Source organism: Trichoplusia ni, chromosome 3, assembly GCF_003590095.1.
Source record: "Trichoplusia ni isolate ovarian cell line Hi5 chromosome 3, tn1, whole genome shotgun sequence".
In the NCBI taxonomy this organism is placed as follows: Eukaryota; Metazoa; Arthropoda; class Insecta; order Lepidoptera; family Noctuidae; genus Trichoplusia; species Trichoplusia ni.
In genome coordinates this window covers 3,264,523-3,291,985 of record NC_039480.1, presented here as the reverse complement: position 1 = coordinate 3,291,985, position 27,463 = coordinate 3,264,523, and the positions used below count along the sequence as shown (strand labels likewise).

The following is a 27,463-nucleotide window of genomic DNA, read 5'->3' as shown; positions in this document are numbered from 1 at the left end:
TTTTATATCAATAAGTATTATCCTATAGCGACGACTCTCGCGCTAAAATTTTCAAATCCTTGTGTCTTGGGTTTCACAAACATTCAAATCACATGCACAAAGACACCCAGACTCAGGACAAGCATTCGTGGATCACACAAATACTTGTACGCTAGTCTCGAACATGCGATACGTCGTTTATAGTTAGACTAGTACTACATTCGTCAGCAAGTAAAAGGAAAGGAAACTAAAGCTGAGTAAAAGATTAAAATGAAGTCAATAGTAAATCGGTTACCGTTGATAGACGAGTGGCTGAGGTCACCTCGCACAACCCGCTGTGCGCGACGTGTTAGTTTCCCGAGGAGGAGAACGTTAGTATGTATAGTAGTTTTACCCGACAAAGTCCTTAATGAACTAAACTGACTTAATAATTGACCACCTATCTAAGATTATGATATGCAATAAAGTATCGAGTTGCTGTGCAATTCGATACTTTATTATCTTTTATCATGAATAACTTTTTTATCATGAACGTGTTCTAGTCATTGGATTCATGAACTGGGCTGCTTTTGTAAGACGACTAAAAATCACGGTGTATATGTTGCCGGTATATCAATGAATACTAAAAATAAAGATGAAACTTAAGCGACGGTTGTACGTTTATAAACTTATGCGATCGACCCTCGAATTTATTGTTCTCACCCAATAGAGTGTTTTTACATTATCTATTTGTACAAAACCTTTGGCTGTCTCGAGTCTGTCTCTTAGTTAACCGTTTATGACATTATAAATACGTCCGAACTACTAACACAAAATAGTAAAGCGCGTTTTATTATACGATATATTGAAAATAAACTTTAAATGTATCACCATAATGCACTTAATCGCTTAACGTGATCATAGCATGTTGTTTATGCTAATATTATTGTTGCAGCTTTCGAAATGGACACGACGGAGGACAACAACGAATCGCAGAGCCTCTACATGGATAATAGAGGTATGTTATTATTCGTTTTGATGACGAAAATATGACCGTAGCCTAAATGAAAGGACTCTGATCATTATTAGAAGTCGTTTAATAATATTAGGCTACTAAGTAGCAATTTCTGAGGGTTAAATAACATTGTAATGAGAGCACACATAATAGGGATGATGACTGGGTATAAAAAGATAAAATCTTATTAGTCCCTCAGTTAGATAATTGAAAAGTATGAGACACGTATTTTTTCCTTTTTCAGAGAAACTAGAATTGACAAAGATTAACTGCTTTAAAGTTTAGGAGAGGGGGCTTGTGACGTAACGATAGAGTAAAATTTATACTCAATCGTGACGTCACGCGTAAGTTTCATTCAATTTGTCCCGCAAACATAAATTGACGAAAGTCAATTTATGTTTGCGGGACAAATTAAAAAATACGTATCCATTATTATACAAAAAACTACAAGAAACACTGCAAAAAAATATTGTCATCATCCCTATTGAGCCTAAACTATATTTATATGTTACTGCTAGTGCACGTAACTTGCAGTATTCTGATATTTAGAACAAATTACCTCATTATTAAATGATGCTACGGTTAACTCACGCGAATTTATCGGGATCGCCCGACTAGTTTCGGACCCAACGGGAGTCCTTAATCATGACCTGATTTTGTTGAATCAGTTTGCCTCGCGAAAAACTAATCCCTTAACGACCAAAAACATTTTTTTTGGTAGATACCTAGTCATAATGATGTTACTTTTCAGTTGATATAGGTAATATGTACGATATAATTTAAGTATATATCCCATAGCGACGACTCGACCCGCTCTAAAGTATTTCTGACGCGTTAAGTTTCAAAAATATTCAAGTCACATGCACAAGACACCCAGACTCAGGACAAGCATTCGTGGATCACACAAATGCCTGTCCTACGCGGGGATCGAACTAACACGTCGCTCACAGTTTGTCGTGGTGAAGTCAACCACTCGGTTATCCGTGCAGTCATTCCTAAATATTGTTATTGTTTCAGCGTTCGGCGTCAAGAGCCCGACGAGTGAACTAGCTCGTTTAGAACATCGACAGAGCCATAATGTGCAACTGATGAAGGCTTCACTATATGCTGATACAGGTATATATATTTAAATTGTTGTTTTTTTCATTGTTATAGAGTTTCTTGCCGGTTCCTCTCCATAGGAATGTCATTTTTTGAACCGCGCCCTTAGCGACTAGTTTTGTATTTCAATGTTTTTTAGTCTTTTTTTAGATTGACTAGAAATATCAATATTTTGTTTTTTAAAAATAGTCTGTCAGTCATTTCAATTCTTCGGTGTGTAATAAGACTGCACGTTTAAGGTACAAGTTGGCAGCCGACCGCAGGCGACAACTGCAGACGACATGTCGTCGCTTCATGTCGTCGCGACACGTCGTTGCGTCCTGTCGCTGCAGTCATGATTTCGATCCCGACTGCAGACGACAACTGCAGATGGCATCCAGTTGATTCCGAGCGGTCCGTGAAATAAGATGTCGGACGTGTTTGAGAATAGTGATCGCAATTTTTTACGTCTTTTATTAGAAGAGGAAGATGATGATGATGACTTGCTTTTATTATACAGAAATAGACGACAAGCCACATGTCCTATGATTAAACGCAGAGCAAGTGAGGGAACTTATTCAATACTGATCAAAAACCATTTGAAAAGCGATATGAAAGAATTCAGAGAGTATTGTCGTTTAAATGAAACACGCTCGACGTGTTGTTGCTCCGGCGTCAGCGACACTACTGATTTGCGGTCGGGCGACACTGACATCTGACGCTCGGCGACGCGTCGCTAGCTTCATGTCGCTAACTACGGAGGGAATTTCATAGAAATACATAGAAACCAGTAGTGTCGTTGCGACATGTCGTCTGCAGTTGTCGCCTGCGGTCGGCTGCCAACTTGTACCTTTAATTTGTCGTCCTGTTGCAGTCGTGGTATTCAAACTACACTTGAAGTGATATTTGCGATTGGATTGCAGTTTAAATGCGTTCTGCGTCTTAAGAGCTTTCGGCTTATTTCGAAGCCTACACAACAGTTGTTAAATACGAATAAAAAACTATTTTATTGTTTCTTCTTAATCAATATTCAACAAAAGCTTCTATCCGCTAATTTCTAGCATTTTTATCAAAATCTGTCTATTGTTTTAATCATTACATTACAATTACTGTTTCTAGAACCGTTTAAATTTTATCTGTTTTCTATTCAATTTTCCTCCTCCTAGAAATGGAAGACGACGCGTCAGTGTCGACGGGCGACCAGTTGGTCCCGGTGTCGGCCCCGCTGCTGGCCGCGCCCGCCCTGCAGCCGCCGCCCGCCCTGCTGCAGCAAGAACCGCCCGCTGAAGCAGACGCACCAGACACTGAAGGTAGGTCTGCAGCAGCCAAACATTTAGAGTCACCTCACGACACTAAAACACTTGAACATTACAAAAACTCAATACAAATACGACAGTGTAGACGATCAAATTAGAAAAGCAATCTCTTAACTAATTACCCGTTGTACTAGTGACCCTCATAATGATTTCTATACTAACCGTCGGGCACAGCAAGGAAGGAAAGCGACTTGTTAGTGTTCTTTGTTATTATTTATACCTAATGTTAGAAGGTCACCTGCCCACGGATTAGCCGCGCTGAGCACTGCGTGACCTGTGCGCGAGATGTTCATCACTTTACCAACCTACCGTGCTTTGTTAGAATCTCCAAGTGATGGTTACCTATACACGGTGATTTTTTAGTCGTCTTACAAAAGCAGCCCAGTTCATGTATCCAATGACTAGAAAACGTTCATGATAAAAAAAATAGGTATTATGATATATGAGATTTTAATAAATTTAAAATGCAATTTTTATTCAATATTATGATGCAATTCGTAGTTTTTTAGAAACACAGCTCTGTTGCGAGCGCGGTCCGAGCCTTGTAACAATGGTGAGGGGCGCGGGCGGCGTTTTTATCATTTTTAAGAGTATATTTCAGATTTCTCTTGTATAATTTTCTTCGCACTTATTATCTTAGTTGATGATAAAAAAAAAATCGCTCCTAGGGGTATTTTACGTCCGATACATGACCTGGGCTACTTTTGTAAGGCGACTAAAAAATCACCGTGTGTTGATGTAATTAAGGTTGATGATTGCTTAGCAGGAATTTGGTAAGTTAAAATGCGTGTGTTCTTTAAGACGGTTTATTTGCGACTAGCTGGTGGGGACATGCGACGCGCTTTACAAATCAGTGTACCTAGTTAACAATATAGATATAACATGCCGCCCACCAAAAGGACGTAGTTCTTTTATTAACAAATATAACATATTTAAATCTAAACCTAATCATAATTACCCATGAGTACATTATATCTAACAAGCTTAAATTTTACTCAGTAGCAATAGGTAATGGGCATAACTTTGAACAACTTCTCTTCACTATACTGTTGCCACTTTTTATACTGTAGACTCTGGTAATGCCATCTCCTCCTGGATGTTTGTCCACAACTCGACCCAGGGAAAACTTTCCTGGCGGTAATCCATCAGTCTTTATTAAGACAACGTCACCGACCTTAAACTCTTCGGATTTCTTTAGCCAAATGGGACGCTGTTGTAATCTCGTTAAGTATTCTTGTTGCCAGCGTCGCCAGAAATCGCCCAATAATTTCTGTGTGTACTGCCACCGGGATAGGGAATGCATTTTTGCGTCTTTGAAGTCGGGTGACGGTACAACGATAGGAGTTTCACCAATAAGGAAGTGTCCAGGTGTAAGTACTTCTATGCAGTCTGAATCCTTGTCGTCGATAGGGCACAACGGCCTTGAATTGAGACAGGCCTCAATCTGACACAGCACCGTAGTCATTTCTTCATAGGTAAGGTTGGTGGTAAGCACGCGTTTCAGATGGTGTTTCACAGATTTCACACCTGCCTCCCACAGCCCTCCGAAGTTCGGTGAGTATGCTGGTATGTAATGCCATTGTGTTCCCTCTAATGCCAATGTGTTTGATATCTTTCCTTCAAATACAAGATTTCCTTCTTTCCAGGCGTTTATCAATTCTTTGTTGGCCCCAACAAAGTTACGGCCCTGATCACTCCATAAATCGCTACATTTTCCTCGTCTGGCTACAAACCGCTTGAAAGCAGCGATGAAGGCTTCAGAGGTTAAATCGCTCACTAGCTCAAGGTGCATTGCCTTTGTTGACATACATATAAATACGCAGATGTATGCCTTTTGAGTTCTGATGCCTCTTCCCTTTGACATGGTTATATGAAATGGGCCTGCAAAATCAACTCCGCTATGTAGAAAAGCTCGAGCAGGTGTAACTCTCGCTTTAGGCAGGTCACCCATTATCTGTGTTCTTGATTGAGATCTAAATCTAGCACATATAAGACACTTGTGAATGCAGGCTTTTATAAGTGCTTTGCTTCGTACAACCCAATACTTGGAACTTATGTAATTCAACATAAGTTGAACGCCGCCATGCAGTGTGCGGGCATGTGCATCAGCAATAATCAAGGGCACTAAATAGTTCTTGTTTCCTATTATAATGGGATGTTTAACCTGCTCCTCCAAGTTCGCGTTACGAAGTCGACCGCCCACCCTGAGGATACCGTCTCCGTCAAGGTAAGGATTCAAAGTTTTAATTTTACTTTCTCCTTTCAACGCTTTATTTGATTTTAGTCTTTCTATATCTTCTTTAAATTCTTCCTGTTGTACTAATTCTATACATTTCAAAAGAGACCTTTCTAATTCCTTTGTAGTAAAATCCTTTTCTGTGTTTTCTAAGCTTCTCTTAAAATTTAAAAATCTTCGACAGTATGTTATTACTTTTATCAATTCTTGTAAATTAGCAAATTCTTTAAATTGTGACTTCAGGCCTTCTTCAATATCCATTTTTAAATTAGCTTGTATTTTATCCTTTTTACTTTCTAATTCTGTAGCTGCACATTCTTGTTTTAATCTTATTTCTGTTTCAGACAGCCAAGCTGGACCCTTCCACCACAAATCGGACTTCTTCAGGTCGACCAGTAACATGCCGCGGGACCCAATGTCTGCAGGATTATCTTCAGAGGAGACATGAAACCAGCGGTTGTTGTTTACATTTTCAGCTATCTCTACAACCCGATTTGCTACAAATGTCTTCCACTTATGAGGATCGCCAGATAACCATGCAAGGACAATAGTTGAATCTGTCCATGCATAGATGTTTGAGGTAGGTATTCGCATGGCTTGTTGTATTTGCTTAAGCAATCTTGACAGTAACAGCGCTCCACACAGCTCTAACCGAGGTAAGGAAACAGTTCGTAGCGGCGCCACTCTTGTCTTAGCCGCTTGCAGTTTTGTTGACACTGAACCATCCTGCATCTTTATTCGGACATATGCCACTGCTGCATACGCTCGCGTGGAAGCGTCGCTGAAGCCATGGATTTCTATCTTGTCTACCTCACTGCGCAATGTGCCAAGCCATCGATCAATCTTTACTTCCTTTACTTCTTCAAAGTCCTCACGAATAGTCAACCACTCGTCCACCAGATTTTCATTTATCTTGTCGTCCCAGCTAACCTTTTCCATCCATAATTTTTGTATTAATATTTTAGCCAAGATTAAACTCGGAGCGATCCATCCTAGCGGGTCGAACAGTTTCTGCATGTCTGATAAGATTGTTCTTTTTGTAACTTTGTCTGACATTGAAGGTAAGTTTATTTTATATTGAAACTGATCTGTTCCTAGATTCCAGATCAATCCAAGGGCTTGCACAGTTCCATCTAGTTTTAAATCTAAGTGTACTCGTGTTGTTCTCTTATTAGCATCTATAGCTTGCATGAACTCCGTAGAATTTGAAGACCATTTTGATAATATGAAGCCACCCCTTTGAAGTATTTGAGAGACTTCTTGAGCTGTCTGTATGGCTTTCTCTGCCGTGTCCTCGCCTGATATCACATCATCCATATAAAAATCTGATTTGATGACTCGTGTAGCTTCGGGATGATTTTCACCTTCATCGTCAGCCACTTGATGAAGCGTTCTTACAGCTAGATAAGGTGCTGAAGCTGTACCAAAAGTGACACGAAGCATACGGTATTCTTTGAGTGGATCTGACGCTTCTTCTCTCCACAACAGGCGTTGGTAAGTATCGGCGTCTTGTTTATGTAGTAAAACTTGCAGGTACATCTTCTGGATATCACTCGCATAGCAGACGCGATATAATCTTGATCGCATAACAATATCTCTAAGGTCGTCTTGCAGTTGAGGACCTACTAGCAGCTCATCGTTAAGAGAAACGTGATTCAACCCTTTAGCTGACGCATCAAACACAACGCGTGTCTTCGAGGTTTCTTTATCAGCGCGAACTACGGCGTGATGAGGTAAGTACACCGCTTTGGTTTTATTTAGTTCATTTTCAGGTATTTCTTCCATGTAGTTTGACTTTATATATTCTTGCATGGCCTTTTTGTAGTCTTCTTTTAGTATAGGTTCCTTTCTAAATCTTCTTTCAAGCTGTAGTAATCTATTTCTTGCTATTTCTTTTGTATTTCCAATAGGTGATAAGGGATTTTCGGTTTTAAAAGGTAACCTTACTATGTATCTTCCTTCTTCTGTTCTTGCATGAGTGCTTTCATATATCGTTTCACATAGATTTTCTTCTCTTGTTAATTTTCTTTTCTTATCAGTGTCAATTTCCCAAAGAGACTTAAGCATGTTTTCTATTTCTATTTGCTGATGAAGGACCAGAAAGCTTTCTTCTTGTAAACTAGTGTTTATTTCTCCAAACAGAATCCATCCCAGGTTTGTTTCTTGGGCACACGGAGAACCAGGAGGACCCTTGATTAATTGTTGTTGCACGAGTTGTGCATACTCTTTAACACCTAGAAGCAAGTCTATAGGACCCGGTTTGTAATAGTCCGGGTCAGCGAGGTTGAGTCCCTCTAGGTGTGGCCAATGTGTAACAGGAACAGCTTTGGAGGGGATTTTCGTGGTTAACTGTTTACTCATAACGTATGCTTGTATATTGATCTCGAAGCTTGGATTCCATCGAGAACCAATCCTTAGTTGAACCACGTGGTCGACATTAGTTCTTGTAGATCCCACACCAATGATACTTCCTCTTGCTGTATGCCTGGTTAGTTTGAGCAGTTGTGTCGCCTTCTCGCTAATGAATGATGCCTGCGAACCTTGGTCTACTAGTGCACGTAGAACAACAGTGTGATTATGCTCGTTCCTTGCTGAAACTGTTGCCGTGGCCAGTAGTGCTAGACTTGTGCTTTGTTTGGCACTGTGATGCGACGTGATCGTAGTGTTGACTATTTCTTCCTTCTGTTCTACTCCGTGTTGTATTGCTTTCGGTTGTTTAAAGTCCTCAGATTGTACCGAAGAAGCAGAGTCCTTAGGTCGGTGTAGCAGAGTGTGATGACGTCGACTGCATATACGACAGTTCATTCGCAATTTACATTGATATGCGGAATGTCCTGGTACCAAACAATTAAAGCAAAGTTTGTTTGACTTAACATATTCAGATCTCTCAGCAGGTTGCAGTTTGGTGAAGTCTTTACAATGGCATAAGGTATGGTTTTCTTTACAAAGCACGCATTTTCTATCTCCCGACGATGGTGAAGTGGTAGCTGTAGCAGTCACGAGGTGAGAACGCTCCTTTATAGGTTTTTCACGGGTGCCTGACGTTGACATTACAAGTTCTATGGTACGGTATCTTGATTGCAGGAATTGCTTTAAGTCATCCCAGGTAGGTAATTTATCGTCTTCATTTGAGCAAACAGATTGTTCCCACTCTTTGTGAGTCTCTGGGTCCATTTTCTGTATCACAATAAATATAATGATAGGATCCCACGTGCTCGTAATTATATTTAAATTCTGTAAGTTGTTTAAACAATCCGTTGTGACGTCTAATAAACTCTTTATTTGATTTGCCGATTGATTATTTATTTTTCTTTGCGAAAATAACTTCTTTAAAACTGAATTGATAATCAATCTTTTATTACCGTACCTTGATTTGAGAACACTCCATGCTTGTTCATAATTACTTTGTGTTATTTGAATAGGCTTCAATAATATCTCGGCCTCCCCAGTGACACTACTCTTCAAATAATGTAACTTCTGAACGTCACTAATGGCCGTATTTTCATGCACCAATGAAATAAATAAGTCTTGAAATGTAGGCCAATCTTCATAATTCCCACTAAAACTCGGTAATTGTATCCTTGGTAGTCTAACTAGTTGATCATTATTCGTATTTGCAAACGAATTATTTTTTGATGTTGTGGGTAGGGATGATGCACTAATCGTCGACAAAAGGTCTTGTAAATCAGCTAACAACACAAGATATAAGTCTTCATATGTATCGTAATCTTCGTTAACGAAGTGATTTAACTTTTGTTTTTGTTCTTTCGATGTTATCTTGACTAATTGTTGATGAGTATCTCTGAACGTTGTCCAGTATTCTTCTATACACTTGATTCTTGCCTCGACGTAACCTTTCGTCAGCCTGGATTTAGGACATTTTTTTATATTCACTTGCGTTTTCTGTAATAATGCAGCTGTGTCTTCTAAAACGTTTATTAACTCGTTAGTACTCATCGCACCTTTTTTCTTTATTCATTCGCTAATCACCTTTGGAATGCGGTTCGCTATTGTTCTCGCCGGCCGGCCGGTATCTTCGATAACTTGTTTTTCTTTTCTAATTCGGCTCGATTTTGACCACTATGTTGATGTAATTAAGGTTGATGATTGCTTAGCAGGAATTTGGTAAGTTAAAATGCGTGTGTTCTTTAAGACGGTTTATTTGCGACTAGCTGGTGGGGACATGCGACGCGCTTTACAAATCAGTGTACCTAGTTAACAATATAGATATAACACCGTGTATATGCCAACTGCGTCAAGCGTTGCTTAACCACCCGCGTAATATGTTGAAAAAGATCGGATATGCTAAAGTTTTCCATCATTTCTTCTCTATACGAATGACAATTTAGAACCCTGTTTCTAGAGTCAAACCTTAAACGCTTTAAAAGTGCCTGGACAACGGCATATTTGAAATACAATCTATTCATATTATTATTTTGTTTGCAGAAGTACCAAAATAACAACTATTTTGGTTTTGATATTATTATTTTGTTTACAGAAGTACCAATGAAGCCTTTAATAGTTCGGCCGCACACCATAGTGTTGAAGTACCACAGAAAAGTGCCGCCTTTCAAACAGACTATAGCTGGTGAGTTAATACAATAAACATATAACTATACTATAACCTATATCACTTAAATGTATTGAAACACAATTTATATAAAGTTCAAAACCTTATAGACCTCATCCTCTGAGGGACGGGTCGTGTCATCTATATCTATATCTATACTAATATATAAAGCTGAAGAGTTTGTTTGTTTGAACGCGCTAATCTCAGGAACTACGGGACCAAATTGAAAAATTCTTTTTGTGTTGAATAGAACATTAATCGAGGAAGGCTTTAGGCTATAAACCATCACGCTGCGACTAATAGGAGCTAAGATATAATGGAAAGTGTGAAAAAAACCGGGCAGGTATAACTAAATCATAACTTATATCTTCTACCCACGGGGACGAAGTCGCGGGCAACAGATAGTAACTAACTGAACCGCCGTGCTACGTCATCCGCGTTTTTATGTCGGTGTATGGCAATGCGTTGCAATCTTTCATATACAAAATTTGATACAGCCCACGGACCCTCAGTAATAGGATTCTGTTTCATCCTTTAGTTTCAGAACCCTAAAAAACAAACATCGCAGACTGAGTCCTAGTCGACTGGTATAATAAATATATTGTCATCCTTGTCCCCCAGGCCGTCTAGACGCAGCTCCCATATCGGACCTCTCTGTCTGCCGCGCGAGACACTCTCGTGTGGGCTGGGCGCCCGGTGCTACCCTAGCTTTCACTACAGCTCTCAACACTCTACAAGATCTGCCTAATTGTAAGTATATAGAGTCTGGGAGGACTTTGCCCACCTCCTGAAACACGGAGGAACTCGTTATAGCATAGATGGTCACCCATTCATTATAACTGAGTTGAGGAGGTCTGATAGGCAGTCGCTCCTTGTGAAACACTGGTACTTAGCTGAATCCGTTTAGACTGAAAGCCGACCCGAACATGAACATTTTACAAATAAACGATCTTTAGCCGAGTGGATGAGGTCACCACGCCAAACCCATTGCGCTAGACGTGTCGCGGGTTCAATCCCCGTGTAGGACAAACATTTGTGTGATCCACGAATGCTTGTTCTGAGTCTGGCTGTCTTTACATTGTGCGTGTGACTTGAATGTCTGTGAAACCCCCGCGACTCAAGATTCAAATAAACAGGGCGAAAGGCGTTTTCTTAGAAAAAAAAATCTTTTCATGCTAGCTCATCGCGGACAATTAACATTCCATTATTAAGTATTTAGATGACCTCAACGTTTGTTACCAAATACTAAATCAAATAACCCAATAACATTGTCCACAGCGGCAGAGCTCTCAGATCTAGGCAAGTATGTAGCGGGCAGGGGTCCCGCTGACTGGTCGGAGCCGGTGTTAGTCAGAATGGCTCTCGGCGAAGCTCAGAAGGATGACGGCATGCAGGTTTGTAAATATACACCGTGTTTTTTTTAGTCGTCTTACAAAAGCAGCCCAGTTCATGTATCCGACGTAAAATACCCCTAGGCGCGATTCTTTTTTATCTTCAACTAAGACAATAAGTTCGAAGAAAAATTAAACAAGAGAAATCTAAAATATACTCTTAAAAATGATAAAAACGCCGCCGCCCGCGCGCTTCACCATTGTTACAAGGCTCGGACCGCGCTCGCAACAGAGCTGTGTTTCTAAAAAACTACGAATTGCATCATAATATTGAATAAAAATTGCATTTTAAATTTATTCAAATCTCATAAATACTATTTTTTTATCATGAACATGTTCTAGTCATTGGTTACATGAACTGGGCTGCTTTTGTAAGACGACTAAAAAATCACCGTGTATATAAAGTTTGTAGTAACTCAATGTAACTCCAAGTGTCGCTATTAAACGCGGTTGACGTCACACGGCGTTTAGGTTTCAACGACGACCTCCGTGGTCGAGTGGCGTACGCACCGGTTTCAAGGTGTCGCAATCTCTGAGGTCCCGGGTTCGATCCCCGGTCGGGTCAATGTAAAAATTCACATTTCTACATTGTCTCGGGTCTGGGTGTTTTTGGTACCTTCATTGTATCTGAATTCCATAACACAAGTGCTTTAGCAACTTACTTTGGGTTCAGAACAATGTATGTGATGTTGTCCGCATTTATTATTTATTAAATCAATCATTCGATCATCTTTATTTTTGGTTTAGTCAGTAAGAGTTTGACACTACCCGTCCTCTCGCCCGAGAGCCTGGGTGTCCATGAAGATTCCCCCGCCAAAACAAAAAAAGAAGTTTATTGATAGATTTTAAGTAAAACGTTCTTTAGACGCGACTAGGAGGTTGACTGGACGACAATGCAACGTAAGTCCGTCACGGACACACATTGACTTGCAATAGGTATAAAATTTGTGTTGTATTTTTTTTTTCTTTGTCGAACAATATCTAGACTACGTAAAGATCTCTACCAAGTTCTTCTGGCCGTCATAAAAATATTCTCACCGTGTAGGACTCAGTTATAAAATCAAAAAGTTTTAAGGTGGATTCTATATTGTAATGTAGTGTGTTTAAATCTTTAATCTAATTTAAACAGGATTTTCAGTTTGACTGTATACAAAATTTGTACACCTGTTTCCAATAGAATATGATTGATCTGTTTTTATTTTTCTGTCATCTCTTGTACTTATGCTCTGTGCAAATAAATAATTCTTATTCTTATGAACCCCTGTAATATTGTTGACATTCTTCATTTCATTGAAATGTAAATTACTGTAACGATAAATCGAGTAAAAGTTCCTGAAAACGGCTTATTTGAAAGACTTATTTGAAAGACAAAATAAAACTACTTATACAGATTTCATGGCGGTTTAATTTGCCCGTGACCATGTTACCTGCAAAGATGTCGAAACGTCGGGAACTAAAATCTAAAATTAAACCGCGATCCGTAAAAGTAGTTTCATTTCAATGGCTAACATTCGCGTAAACCTAAAAAACCAGTATTCGTTTATCTCGTGTGGTTGCCTACGGGGGGGCCTTGGGGGAGGCCTACGTTCAGCAGTGAACGGCGATAGGCTGAGATGATGAGATGATGTGTGGTTGGGCTTATTATATATCGTACTCGCCAGGACATGCTACGCCTGCACCTGGAGACCTTGCTGCAGTATTCAGAGTTCTCCTCCGCGGAGGACTGCGCCCAGCTCAGCATGGCGGGAGCCGCCAGCAGCCGCCGCGCGGCCCTGCAGGGGTACCTGCGACATGCCAAGGTAAAAAATAATAATAAATAAATACATTTATTAAAAACATAGTTCACATTACTTAGTACATGTACGAATACAAATGACTCGACGAATATAAATATCTTAATAGTTATAATCATAGGAGTTGAGTTAATCTACACCAAAACATAATAATATACGAGAAGGATGGTCTAAAGATAATATAGGGACCGTAAGATAAGGTAGGGGCGCAGCATCAGCAATCAAAATTACTTGAATCTAAACTAATATTATAAAGCTGAAGAGTTTGTTTGTTTGTTTGAACGCGCTAATTTCAGGAGCAATTTTTACATATTGAAAAAATATTTTTGTGTTAAGTAAACGGAAGCCCGCAAAGATTCCCTGTTTTTTTGCACATATTCCATTGTATCTTCGCTCCTTTTGGTCGCAGCGTGATGTTATATAGCCTATAGCCTTCCCTGATAAATAGTCTATTCAACACAAAAATATTTTTCAATTGAAACCAGTAGTTCCTGAGATTAGCGCGTACAAACAAACAAATATTTCAGGTCACTGTATCTAAGCCAATGTGAACTTAAACTGTCATCATCATCGTCCATTGATTGATGGCTATTGATGTAACAGAGGTGGTTTATCGGAACCGACGTCGGAATCTCGATCCCCGCGTAGGACAAGCATTTGTGTGATCTACGAATGCTTGTCCTGTCTGGGTGTCTTGTGCATGTGACTTGAATGTTTGTGAATACAAGGTTCGCGAAGTAATACGAAAGTTCTCATTTAAAAAAAAAGTTAAATATCTACAATTCTCGTGTCGCGGTGTTTAATGGCTCAAAGTATTTTTTTTATAAAAAAAATGTATGTATATTAATTAGATCTAAGATTCGTACAACATTTTGTATACTGTATAACTGATTTTTTTACTCATACTTAATGTTTTTTATTAACCAGATCTCCCTATTCATGAGCAAAACAACATAAAAAAACATAAAATGATTTCTCCCCAGGCCAGTGCGTCGGGCGCCTATTTCTATGAGGTTTGGCGGCTGTGCGACGCGCTGTGGGGAGCCGATCTCGATAACGATGGTAAGATCATCTTCTATAATACCATCGTCATCATCATCTTAGAATTCGAAACGTGGAGGTAGAGTTTCTACTAGTTTTTATAATGTAAAACGATATTTAACGAGATAAAAATATAAATAAAAGTGACTACATGACAAGAGGTTTGTTGTTTTTAGCACGTATTTATACACTCACTTTTCATATTTGTTTGTCGTAACGGTTGGATTTTGCAACAGGCTGAAGCTTTCAGGGTAGATTCAAACCCGATGACAATACAATTTACAACTATAAAAACGGCTCGACCGATTTTGATAAAATTTGAATGGACTTAGTTCTGAACTTTTATTCTGTTATTTTTTTGGTACTTTATGACTCCCAAACTTAATTCTAATTTCTTTGACTAATCGAAGATTCTTTTTATGTAATTACCATCCAACATTAAAGTTTTAAAATGACAGTTTAAATTTTATAACTACGTTACGAAAGAAACACATAGTTGATACGTTTTTCTTTATAATTGTGTCTTATTTTTCTAGGTGTACCCGGCACAGATCAGCTCTCAGTGGTGAACAGGCATAGGAAACTTCTAGAGTGGCTCAAAAGCGCCGTATCCGAAGCGACAGATGAAGATCTATCGAAACCGAGACTTGGCGAGCCGGAAGACGGTGAGTTTTAACCAAATATGTACCTAAATCGTAGAACAGTATATTTACGCATATACAGGGTGTCCCAAAACTCAACGATAATCTGGGAAAAAAGTTAAAAAAGATCCATATCACTTAGTTCAGCGATAAGAGACATTTTTTTTTTGCATTGCATTAGTTTATAGTTGCGATTAATAGCATCGTTAATGAAGATCCCGAAATTAAAAAAATCAATTAAGAAAATGCAACGATCTATTATCACTTGGTCTTTCATCCGGTCTCAGATTATCGTTGAGTTTTGGGACACCCTGTATGTCGTTATTAAAGATTCCAGTTGAGTGCAGCTGTTATGTAAACCGTTATATTCTGTTACAAATAGTAAGCTACGTGGTTTGCAAGTTTTTATTGAATACATAATATATGTTATTTCTTTAACATTTCAATTAATGCTTTAACAAGATATTTAAATGTGAAAAAATGATAATTTTGTAGGTACGCAAATTTTATATGAGTGAAAGTATGTGATCATGTGTTGGTGTATGCGTTTGTGAATAAGCTCTTAACCATTCACGCTCAAACGTGTAGATCGATTTCGATGCTAGCTTTAGCTTTATCCGACTTCGTTAAACGAGGGTAATGTTGCTATAAAGCTAAATTTTACATCTAAACTAGCGAACCCGAACCCAACAACAACTAAACACAGTCCATTATTAACAGAAGCGGACGGTCACAGCGCTCGCGTCTGGACCCTACTCCTCGGTGGAAGAATACTAGAAGCCTGTAAAGTGGCCAAGGAACATGGTGACCTCAATATGGCCACTCTAATAGCACAGGCTGCTGGTAAGTTGTGTATTAATATTGTATTGCTCTTTATAGTCATGCCCATTTTTAGCCCACTGCTGGGCAAGCGGTTGGTTTTGTACAGTAGCGTGTTATTGGAAATTAAAAATCTTAAAGTTTTTTACTTCAAATAGGTTGGACTGTATCTCACTGCTGGGCAACGGTGGTCTTTGTCCAGCAGCGAGCAATGAAAAATCTTAAGTTTTTGCTTCAATTAGGCAGCACTGCATCTATATCTGCTCTGCTGTGTAAAGTACTCCAAAATAATAAAATTTCCTGAAAATCTCCTGATTCGGGCCGAGCGGAACGGAGAGTCAGTCTTTTCCTGTCTAAATTTCACTCCTTCCTTGGTAACCCTTACAAACAATCCCACTGCCCCGGCAGGCATCAGCCTTAGGCTCCACAATGGGGTTTTTTTATACACGGTGATTTTTTAATCGTCTTACAAAAGCAACCCAGTTCATGTATCCGACGTAAAATACCCCTAGGCGCGATTATTATTTTTTTATCATCAACTAAGATAATAAGTACGAAGAAAATTAAACAAGAGAAATCTGAAATATACTCTTAAAAATGATAAAAACGCCGCCGCCCGCGCCCCTCACCATTGTTACAAGGCTCGGACCGCGCTCGCAACAGAGCTGTGTTTCTAAAAAACTACCAATTGCATCATAATATTAAATAAAAATTGCATTTTTTTTTTAAATCTCATAAATACCTATTTTTTATCATGAACGATATTCTAGTCATTTGGATACATGAACTGGGCTGCTTTTGTAAGACGACAAAAAAATCACGGTGTATAAATAAGCATTTTTTTCTTTCCTAGGTGATCCAACATTCCGTTCGCTGATAACACGTCAGCTCTCCCTCTGGCGAGAATGCGGAGCGGACACCCTGATGTCCTCCCACCGCTGGGCAACCCTACAGCTCATCTCTGGGCAAAGCTCGCCGCCCCCGGACAAACTCACCGATACAGACTGGTTGAGAGCATTGCATGCTACTGCTAGGTAAGAGAAGACTCATCAGACTGTTTAGTGCTCAAAAACCCTTTTAACAAGTTGTTTATTTAAATATGAGTTTATTCCCACGTTTTTATACACTCGAAAGTGAGAGTCGTCGCGGTTGGATTTTTGCAACTCAATTTTGAGGCACTTCCCGATAAGCTAGCAGGCTGAAATTTTCAGGGTAGCTTCAAACCCGATGACAATGGAATTTGCAATTATAAAAACGGATTCACCGATTTTAATAAAATTTGAATGTTGTATTACATTTAAAATCGTGGGTTTTTAGATTTTTTTATAGTCTATTATTTTTTTATCTTGTTCCCCAGATACCTGTGTCCTCACGTACCGTCATTGGAGCAGGTTCTCCGCACTTACGAGGGTTTCTTCACTCCCGGCTCCGAGCGCGAAGACTCAGAGTTGGACCTGTCCGCTGTGGAGGCAGACCAAATGGGCATGCGACTGCCGCTGCCGCCGTACGTGGCGAACTACGACCTCAACATGGAGACGGTGAGTCGAGCTACGCGGACTACTATGGACTACACTAGCTACGAGCTATGCTTATGCGATTTTGGCGAGGTCGCGATTTAGATGGGTCTGGGTTAAGTTTCATTGGCGAGGTCGCGCGATGTAGATGATTGGTCGAAATTAAGCAAATTTTGTCGACGCTGATTTCGCTGATTCGGTTGGGTCGAGGTGGAGTGTCGAAAGTGACTATGTATCAAGTTCTCCGCACTTACGAGGGTGTCTTCACCCCCGGCTCTTAAAATGGAGACGGTGAGTCGAGCAAGATTAAGTTAAGCAACACTTACCGAGGTTGCTAATTCGATGAGTGACCGTTAACGTTACGCTGAGAGACAATATGGATTGTTCACAATTATGCAACTTTCGCTTAGTTAGTTAGTTAGTATTAGGATCGATGATGCAAATTAAGATATTCTTGTCGAACTTGCGAATTGAGTGGGTCTCTCGGTTCTGGATAAGTCGTGGTGAAGCAATTCTAATTGTAAGATCATGATAAATATAAGTCTAGGTTATGCATCTCGTACCGAGGTCGCGATTAACATGGGTTTATCTTGAGCAACTTACATCAAGTCCTAGTTGTACATGGTTTGAAGTGTTTCGGTTACAATTTGTGACATGTATTTTATATTTTTTGTTTAATATTAACCATCTAGTCTCAAACTAATCAAATCTTCTATAAGAAGTACTAGATATCTAAGAAACATACTCACATATTGTTACAGAACGGCCAAAAACGCCGCGTGTTGGACTTGCGTTACGAGTTACTGAGAGCGCGCGCGTTCAACACGCGCCCGAAGTTGCGGCCGGCGGCGTACACGCCAGACCCCATGGATTACAGTCTGTGGTGAGTTTAGAGCTTACTGCTGGGCTAATGTTCAATACTTTGGAGAGATTCGACACCCTAGTTTTGTCTGTCAATCTGTGTTTAATATACAACTTCGCACATACATACTTACTCGCAAATAACGTGGGTTTTTCAGAATCGGTTCAGGAATAAGGCTTACCCCTACTCGGTCACTGCAATAATACTATTATTTGCGACTATACAGGGTGTCTCTTATCGCTGAACAGAGTGATATGGACTTTTTTTTCCCCCTGATCTGTTACCACTTGGCCTTTCATCCGGTCTCAGATTATGGTTGAGTTTTGGGACACCCTGTATAGAGTTTATATTTAAAGACCATAATATACTAATATACGCGATCTATATCGATCCCAGAGCCATCTATCCAGTCTTGGGTCAATATTTTTACAATTTACATTAAAACTTGATTCTAAGTTCGATTGGTCACGTTGCGGCTTCTAGTATAATCCCGAACAGTCACAAATTATGCAAGTGTATGTATGTTTGTCACGCACAAATGGCTTGACCGATTTGATAAAATTTCTTATTACAATTTCTAACACCTCGGATTAGTTCACATAAGTATTTCTCATCTATAACCAACACCTAGGTTCACTCTAACAGCTACTATATCATATCCCATGCCCGCAGTTTCCTGCTGGGCGCGTGGCTAGGGCGGCCCTGCGCGGAGGCAGTGCTGGGCGCCGCCCACCAGCTGCAGGCCGCCGGGGACTGGCATCTCGCCGTACTCGTGTTGGCATACCATCCCGATAGCCAAGCGTGAGTGGACTGACACTTACTTATCATATAGTAAGGCCAACCAGACGAGATAAAGAATGTAAACACATTTTCAGGGGTTCATAACATTTTTATTCGAATAAACTATTATAAAGTTCGAATTTTGTCAAAAATTAAGGAATGAACTTGTTCACAACATGGCGGACCAAATGTTGACAACTGCCGTACTGACTGCTTTCTTGTACCACGAAACAACGACAGCTGTCATCGACCAACTCACGCCATAACAGCGCGTACGAGTGATAAGGACAGGGATAATAATCCCTCGCTATCGCAATGTAACTCAGTAACGGTCCGCTTGTTTACGTTTTTATCTTGTCTCGTTAGCCTTACCTTACATATGATTCACTTATATGCCTGTTATAGTGTTCAAGTGTATGCAGTTGCAGAAGACAGATTTTGTATTTTATTTAATCAAATAAGTCAACATAACAATTTGCTAAATGTTTTAAATACGAAAATAAATAAAAAACAACACGTAAAAGGAGACAAAGGGTCTACAAATTATAAAATATACACATGATAGCACTTTTAAGCAATACACAATAAGCTTTTGTTAAAATATCAACCCATTCGTTGCAAATAGTACTCGTTCAGGATCCTACGACAAGAATAGCACTTTACGACGTATATTGCTCTGTCTCGCTTCCACGACTGCAATAATAGGGATGGTGACTGGGTATAAAAAGAAAAAAAAATATTAGTCTCTCAGTTAAATAATTGAAAAGTATGAGACACGTATTTTTTCCTTTTTCAGAAAAACTAGAATTGACAAAGATTAACTGCTTAAAAGTTTAGGAGAGGGAGCTTGTGACGTAACGATATGGTAAAATTTATTCTCAATCGTAACGTCACGCGTAAGTTACATTCACTGTAATTTGGTCAATTTATGTTTTAAAAAATACGTATCCATTATTATACAAAAAACTAAAAGACGGACACTGCAAAAAAAATTGGCATCATCCCTATTACTTTAAGACGTGATGATGAACCCTTGGGCCCCGAAATTGCGACTATATCCCATTTCTGTCACCTAACTTAACACGCGTTTATTTGAAGCTAATCTTTTTGACTGCACAAATCGTATGGTATAAGCAACCGTGCTGAACAGAGTAAGCGACGTTTTGGTTCGATATCCATTGTTTGGTCATCGCGTAGGACAAGCATTTGTGTGATCCACGAATGCTTGTCCTGAGTCTGTGTGTCTTGTGCATGTGACTTGAATGTTTGTGAAACCCTCCGCGATACAAGAATTAATTTCTTAAATGCAGGAGTTTTTTAAAATAGATGCGGACGAAACCGCTTCGTTTTAAGGCATTGAAATATGTACAAACAGTATTGATAGCAAAGAGACGATAAATGTGCTAATAAATCCAATTTCAAAACATATTTTTCATTACTGTAACAGTCGAGGCCACCTCATCCGCGACGTGCTATCTCGTCACGCGCCAGCCAAAGCTGACACGCCAGATTTGAAGTCTAGACTAGAACTGATTAGAAGACTGAGGGTCCCGGAGAACTGGCTGCTGCTGGCGCAGGCTCATCGGGCCAAGTATGAGGTAAGGAAAATAGGGTGATGCTACAAGAAAGTACTGTTTAGTCCGTCACACAGATTTGTAAAAAATATATTTTTTATAACCAGTTAAACTGGTTTCAGCTGAGTACCAGTGTTTTACAAGGAGCGACTGCCTATCTGACCTCCTCAACCCAGTTACCTGGGCAACACGATACCCCTTAGTTAGACTGGTTGTTGTTAGTGTATAAATAAATTTTGTTGGTATACGGTATGACGGGCCTGTTGGTCTAGTGGTTAGTGACCCTGACTGCTACACCGGCAGTCGTCGCCTTGATTCCAAGCTAGGACAAATGTTTGTGTGATAAGCACGATCATTTGTTCTGTGTCTGGTTATAACTTATCTAAATTATGTATGTATTTAGAAATATATAAGTACTAGCTGTTGCCCGCGACTTCGTCCGCGTGGTTAGAAGAAATTGCGACTATACCTAGAGATTTAAACTATCCTATCTCTCAAGTTGGATCGAACTGCACATGGTGTGCGAATTTTATTATAATCGGTTAAGTGGTTTAGGAGTCCATTGAGGACAAACATTGTGACACGAGATTTATATATATTAAGATGTTTATCAGTTGTCTAGTACTCATAATACAAGCGTTGCTTAGTTTGAGACTAGATGGCGTTGTGAAATACTGTTATTATATTTAAGCTAGCTATAACCAAGACTTTGCGTGGAATTTAACAAAAATATTTGTACACCATAACACGAGAAATGTACCTATAAGATGAATGGAATAATTGTTGTACCTATTCTGTTTTTCTACCCAAAGGTTGACTGGTAGATAATGAATCGCGGCATTAAGTCCTCGTTGTGTACCACAATAATTGTACTTGAAAGTTGAAATAAATAAATAATTGCAAAAAGCTTGTCAGCTAATGTTAATCAATAAATAAATGTTGTTTATAATAATTATTAACAATAAATGTTTGTCCGTAGCACCAGCCGGCCCTAGAAGCTTCTTACTTGGTTGGCGCGGGACACTACAACGCGGCACACCGCGTACTGCTGGATGACCTCATGCCCAGAGCTGTGTTAGCCGGTAAGCATGTAGTATTCTCATAATAACTATCGTGAAACTGATTCATTATTAGAGCGAAGCCTTTAACAACCAAAATGATGTCCTCCGTGGTCGAGTGGCGTACGCACCGGTTTCAAGGTGTCGCTAGCTCTGAGGTCCCGGGTTCAATCCCCGGTCGGGTCAATGTAAAAAAACACATTTCTACATTGTCTCGGGTCTGGGTGTTTGTGGTACCTTCGTTGTATCTGAACTCCATAACACGAGTGCTTAGCAACTTACTTTGGGTTCAGAACAATGTATGTGATGTTGTCCGCATTAATCATTTATCAAAATCAAAAGTAATTTATTAAAATTAGGCAACTAAGTATCACTTTTTGAAGTTCAGATTACATTGGACAGCACCCAGTTTCACCCACCCTTCACCGCTTCAGCAGAAAAGAAACAACATCGCCTATCCGTTAATATCTGTTAATTTAAGATGCCTGTCTTGTGCATGTGACTTGAATATGTGTGAAACTAGCACGACACAAGGAATAAATAGCTTAGAGCGCTATAGGCTTTTTCAATAGTCTGTGCTCAAAATAATTATTACGGAAGTCTGTCCGGGTCCTTTGTCTGTAATAAATAGATGCATGCTACAAATAAATTGTCGGAAAAAGTCATAGACCGGTAGAGTGAAAGAATTGAATAGGGATCTTTGCCCTTCAGTGGTAAATTAAATAGGCAAAAAAAAAGCTTCAAAATTATACAAAAACATATCCACAAATTGCCATACAAACAGACTCTACTCCTTATTTTAAATAAAAATTTGACACGTTATATATATTTAATCATTTCCCCAGATGATCTACAAAGCATAGCGCCCTTACTCGAGCGTATGAACGAAGCCGCCCAAAGACACGAGGTCAGCGGCTGGGAGAGCGGCGGACAGGCGTTACATCACTATCTACACGTCTGTGATGAGGTACGACACTAGTTATATACGATGTTTTGTTATTTAGGTGGAGAATTTATTTATTATTTGTATTGCATAAATAATATATGTGGTAAGAGATAGCTTTGTTGTTTAATAGTCACTTTTATATACATTCCGAGATCTAGAAGTTAATGTGAACATGCGTGCATGCATAGAAATAGTCATGAAAATCTTTCGGTACAAAATGTTGTTATTAAAATTGTTATTTCTTGTTGAATACGGAACCCTCAGTGTCGCGAGTCCCACTTTCACTTGACTGGTTTTTTTAATATCAGATTACTCGAAGCTTAAGCGTTTTCTTTAAAAACATGCACTTTGTTCAAAAACTAATCGTTTATTTTTGCATACTACATAATCTATTGTTTGAAGAAAGCCTTCCGCAAGCCAAAGAGTAACTTACCCTTTAAAAAACATAAGAAATTTGAAGCAATATTTTTCTTTATACGTACATGTATTTTTTGAGCTTCAAAAACTCAGCAATCGCTTCCTTTTCTAAAGTCAAGTAAATACATATAATTTCGAATATTTACTGATCTAGTACCAAAATATGACTTATAACGTCTGTTTGTACTTTTCCCCCCTAGATCCTGGGCCTAGCGTCGTGTTCAGACGCGGCGGGCGTGGCGGCGCGCCTGGAGGCGCTGCGGCCGCGGGTCGCCGCCGCCGCTAGGGCCCTGGGGGCCTTACAACCTAAGTAAGCACTCTTATATGTATATTCAAGACTAGCTGTTGCCCGCGACTTCGTCCCCGTGGGTAGAAGATATAAGTTATGATTTACACCTGCCCTGTTTTCTTCACATTTTGCATTGTATATTCGCTCCTATTAGTCGCAGCGTGATGGTTTATAGCCTAAAGCCTTCCTCGATGAATGGTCTATTCAACACAAAAATATTTTTGCAATTTGGACCAGTAGTTCCTGAGATTAGCGCGTTCAAACAAATAAACAAACTCTTAAGCTTTATATATTAGTATAGATTATACTTACTATTATCAATTTGTTTAGGTAGTTAACTAAAGGTAAACAATCTTGGTGTGCATTAGTACGTATGTACGGTCTTGGTACGTACCGCCTAACAGTCGATGATAACAATGCAGACAAAGATACATTTTTTTTGCATATTTTATTATCGTTTAAACCTTCGCTGAAGTTAGGGTTAGGATATTGATCGTTTTCGTTTTGTATCGATCGTTAACAAGAACACCAGGGCAAATTGACCTTGTGCGACGTGGCGCGGGTCCGATCCAGAGTAGGACAAGCATTTGTGTGATCAACGTATGAATATTCTTAGTCTGAGTCTGGACGTTTTAGTGCATGTGACTTGAATATTTAAGAGCCTCCCGTTTCACAGGGATTAAATTTCTTAACGAAGAGTTTAAAAGACATAGATATTGACATGGTTATTTCCCCGCAGGAGCGCAGCCGGGCGCTTCGCCCGCGCGGAGATGGGCGCGCGACTAGTACAGTGCACGCTGGCGGCCGGAGAGGCCGGCGCCCGCCTCGCCGCGCTGCTGAGGGCGCTGCGCCTGCCGCCCGGCACCACGCACGCCGCGCACTCCTCGGTCAGTCACACACTAGCACCCCCTCACCCCCTGCAGGCGACGCCCCGGCCCGAGACACTAGGAGTCAGCTTTAAATGTAGAAGGAATTAGCTTATTAAAGGATAAAATGACTCATTATTTCTACAAGTGAAGACCTGTAATTGGCTTCTTGTTAACTTGACTGTGTCCAATCTAAATGTGTTTAGCTGTAAGTCTTCCGTATTAAATAAATAAATAAATGAATAAATGCGGACAACATCACGTACATTGTTCTGAACCCAAAGTAAGTTGCTGAAGCACTTGTGTTTTGGAATTCAGATACAACGAAGGTACCACAAACACCCAGACCCGAGACAACGTAGAAATATGATTTTTTACATTGACGGGACCTCAGAGCTAGCGACTCCTTGAAACCGGTGCTCACGCCATTCGACCACAGAGTTTGTCAAAATGAAAGTAATATAAAACCTTTCTTTGCAGATAAGTTCACTACTAGCAGAGCGAGCGGCCGAGTCTTGCAGTATCTCATCACCAAACTCACCACCAGCCCCACAACGAGCCGCCGCCAGCTAATCACTAGATGATGATAACACGGTGATAGACTATACCATCACTTTCTATAACTCTGATCAATGTGAAAATAAGGGATATTAGACAAAGCCCATAAAAGCCTTATACAGTAAACAAACCGCTATTTTACACAAGCTCAATGACTTGTCGTACCGAATTATTTAAATATAACTACTGGGTATTCAATATTATATGTAGATATATCAATTTCATTTTCATTATCGTTTTTCATTTTTAATCCTTATGTCGCGGGGAGTTTCACAAACATTCAAGTCGCATGCACAAGACACCCAGACTCAGGACAAGCATTCGTGGATCACACAAATGCTTGTCCTACGCGGGTTCGAACTAACACGTCGTGTTTGGTCTGGCGTGGAGACCTCAACCACTCGGCTATCCGTGCAGTCATCTTTGTTTTAAACTATATATAATAAAATCTTACGGCCATTTAAAAGTTGATGATCTAAAGAAATTGCTTCGCGAATCTGTTGATCCGTGGTTGTTAACTGTATGTGCTAGTGTTGCACCCTGGTGGCTGAACTTTGCACTATTATCCAATATTAATGATTCATCTGACAAGTCCCGTGAGATGCGTGCGCGCATCAAAACACAGGCGTGATCAGATGATACGATTTCATGATTGATCCACATTTTAGAATTTGAAGGTGACTTTCCAAATAATTATAAACGGTGTATATTAAGTTAATTGTGGAGTTAAATTAAAATTAGTAATAATAAGACGTGTCAAAATCAATCAGTTTTTCTTTCAAAGAGACAAATGAAATATGAAATCTTTGTACTTCTTAAGGCCGATTTTTCAATCGCCAGATAACTTTTATTCGACGAAAATGTTTGACGTTTTGACAGATTTTGTATAGAAAATATGTCAAACGGCCATATTTATTAGTCAGACAAAAGTTATCTGACGATTGAAAAATCGGACCTTAGAGTTATTAAAAGTAAAATAGGGTTCGTTTTAGTCGATTTCAAAACAAATACGATTAAAATTAAAATGTATCACGAGGGCAAAGCTGCGGGCGACCGCTAGTCAAACATAAATTTGAAAAAAATTGACTCCAAATTTTGTATTTCAAATAATTAAGATCCAGTGTCTCTAGTTTAGAGAAATTTCTTGTAGAGCCTGTTGCCAATGAACCGAAATTGTAATGTTAAAATCATTTAAAATGATTCCTCTGTAAATGTTATGTATGAAATGCCGTTCGGCCATTGTAAAGGTGGTTGCTTTTGATGAAATACTGATTAGATATTAATTAAATTGCTTTTTTAAACTGTGAACGTATTACAAATACGGCTTTTGTGGTGTGAAAATATTGTTATAGTTGTTTATGAATGGTTTACTCGGTATTTATCGGGATTGCGTGACTAGTTTCATACCCTACCGGAGTCCTTAATCATGATGAGCGCACAAAAAATACCTTCTAACACCTGTATGTAAATATCCCATGTTGGCGATCACGATAGGTCAGTCATCATCATCCACAGCCTTTGTCCTCCCATTGCTGGGCCTCCCCTTTCTCGTGCCAATTTCTCCGGTCCTGTGCCAGCCTCATCCAGACTCGACCCGAGACCTTTATCGACCCATATTACTCACGGATGATCAAAACGCGTGAGTAAACCGTTCAAAAACAATTATAAATCGATATTATAATAACACATTGTTATGTCAAATGAAAAATTAAGTTTTGAGGTTAGAAATATAATTAAAAGCAGCCATTTTTGTATACTGTAAGAGTTGAAACGAGATAACTAGTCAATATATTTATTTTTATTTTTTTGTATCCTAGTTAATTTAAACCTTTTGACTTCTAATCATGAATACACAACTTGAATACTTTGCTTGTAGTTAATATATACGTATAGTAAAACAGGGTGAATAGAGGTATTTTTAGGGTGGATAGGAACAAAGTTTTTAAAGAAATTTGGATGTTTTAACAAGATAAAATATAATGATTATAAGAGAACTAGCTCTTCGCCCGCGGCTTCGCCCGCGTCGAGGTCGGTTATATCGCGTTTCCAACAGAACTCTTCAAAAGTCCGGGATAAAAACTATCCTATGGTCTTTCTCAAGGTCACCTCTATATCTGTAAACGTAACGCGTAACAGACAGACAGAGTTATTTTCGCATTTATATTAGTAGGGATTCTCAAGTATTTCATAAAATAATTTGTGTCTACGTTTTTTTATATAAGCAAACGCTCGCGTCACCCTGGAAAAAACACAATTTTCTATTGACCCCGTTTTACGGTATATTGCTCAGGGCGTATTGAATTGACAAGTCAAAGTCACGTCACTTGTCGAAGAGGAATGTCATTCACATACATTTTGTAGTTTTCTATTCTAAAGTTATAAACTGTCTATAGTAAGGCCAACGTGATGAGATAAAGAATGTAAACACATTTTCAGGGGTTCATAACATTTTTATTTGAATAAACTATTATAAAGTTCGAATTTTGACAAAAATTAACGAATAAATGGATAATAATCCCTCGCTATCGCAATGTAACTCAGTAACGGTCCGCTGGTTTACGTTTTTTAGCTCGTCCCATTGGCCTTACTATGCGCCAAGCCAGTTATAGTTTATTTTGTAATCATGCCTGTTGGTCTAGTAGTTAGTGGTTCTGACTGCTATACCGGAGGTCTTAGGTTCAAATCCCATCCAAGACATAGATTTTTGGGATGAGCACGATCACTTATTGTGTTTCTGGA

At 39.3% G+C, this 27,463-nt stretch overlaps 2 protein-coding genes across 4 annotated transcripts in view; one reads left to right on the top strand and one right to left on the bottom strand.

Annotated features, from left to right (window-relative positions):
- Positions 1-24,964, top strand: part of LOC113508908 (nuclear pore complex protein Nup98-Nup96-like) — a 56,384-nt gene extending 31,420 nt beyond the window's left edge. For all 3 annotated transcript variants that reach the window (XM_026892081.1, XM_026892078.1, XM_026892080.1), the window contains exons 28-47: positions 914-976; positions 1,991-2,089; positions 3,220-3,363; positions 10,104-10,193; positions 10,797-10,925; positions 11,454-11,569; positions 13,228-13,365; positions 14,343-14,421; positions 14,937-15,065; positions 15,762-15,884; positions 16,714-16,894; positions 17,218-17,398; positions 18,136-18,257; positions 18,909-19,037; positions 20,464-20,614; positions 21,570-21,672; positions 22,494-22,615; positions 23,212-23,321; positions 24,040-24,187; positions 24,647-24,964. In XM_026892081.1, coding sequence (XP_026747882.1) covers positions 914-976; positions 1,991-2,089; positions 3,220-3,363; positions 10,104-10,193; positions 10,797-10,925; positions 11,454-11,569; positions 13,228-13,365; positions 14,343-14,421; positions 14,937-15,065; positions 15,762-15,884; positions 16,714-16,894; positions 17,218-17,398; positions 18,136-18,257; positions 18,909-19,037; positions 20,464-20,614; positions 21,570-21,672; positions 22,494-22,615; positions 23,212-23,321; positions 24,040-24,187; positions 24,647-24,739 — 2,450 coding nt within the window. In that variant the 3' untranslated portion in view covers positions 24,740-24,964. The remainder of the gene's footprint in view (positions 1-913; positions 977-1,990; positions 2,090-3,219; positions 3,364-10,103; positions 10,194-10,796; positions 10,926-11,453; positions 11,570-13,227; positions 13,366-14,342; positions 14,422-14,936; positions 15,066-15,761; positions 15,885-16,713; positions 16,895-17,217; positions 17,399-18,135; positions 18,258-18,908; positions 19,038-20,463; positions 20,615-21,569; positions 21,673-22,493; positions 22,616-23,211; positions 23,322-24,039; positions 24,188-24,646) is intronic.
- On the bottom strand, positions 4,162-10,086 carry LOC113508909. Its single transcript, XM_026892082.1, has one exon. The coding sequence runs from the start codon at positions 9,560-9,562 to the stop codon at positions 4,361-4,363; it is 5,202 nt and encodes a 1,733-aa protein (XP_026747883.1). The 5' UTR covers positions 9,563-10,086; the 3' UTR covers positions 4,162-4,360.
- Positions 24,965-27,463: the final 2,499 nt, after the last annotated feature.

Bases quoted from the DNA above. Each gene is read 5' to 3' on its own strand.
- LOC113508909 (XM_026892082.1), bottom strand. From the start codon at position 9,562: ATGAGTACTAACGAGTTAATAAACGTTTTAGAAGACACAGCTGCATTA.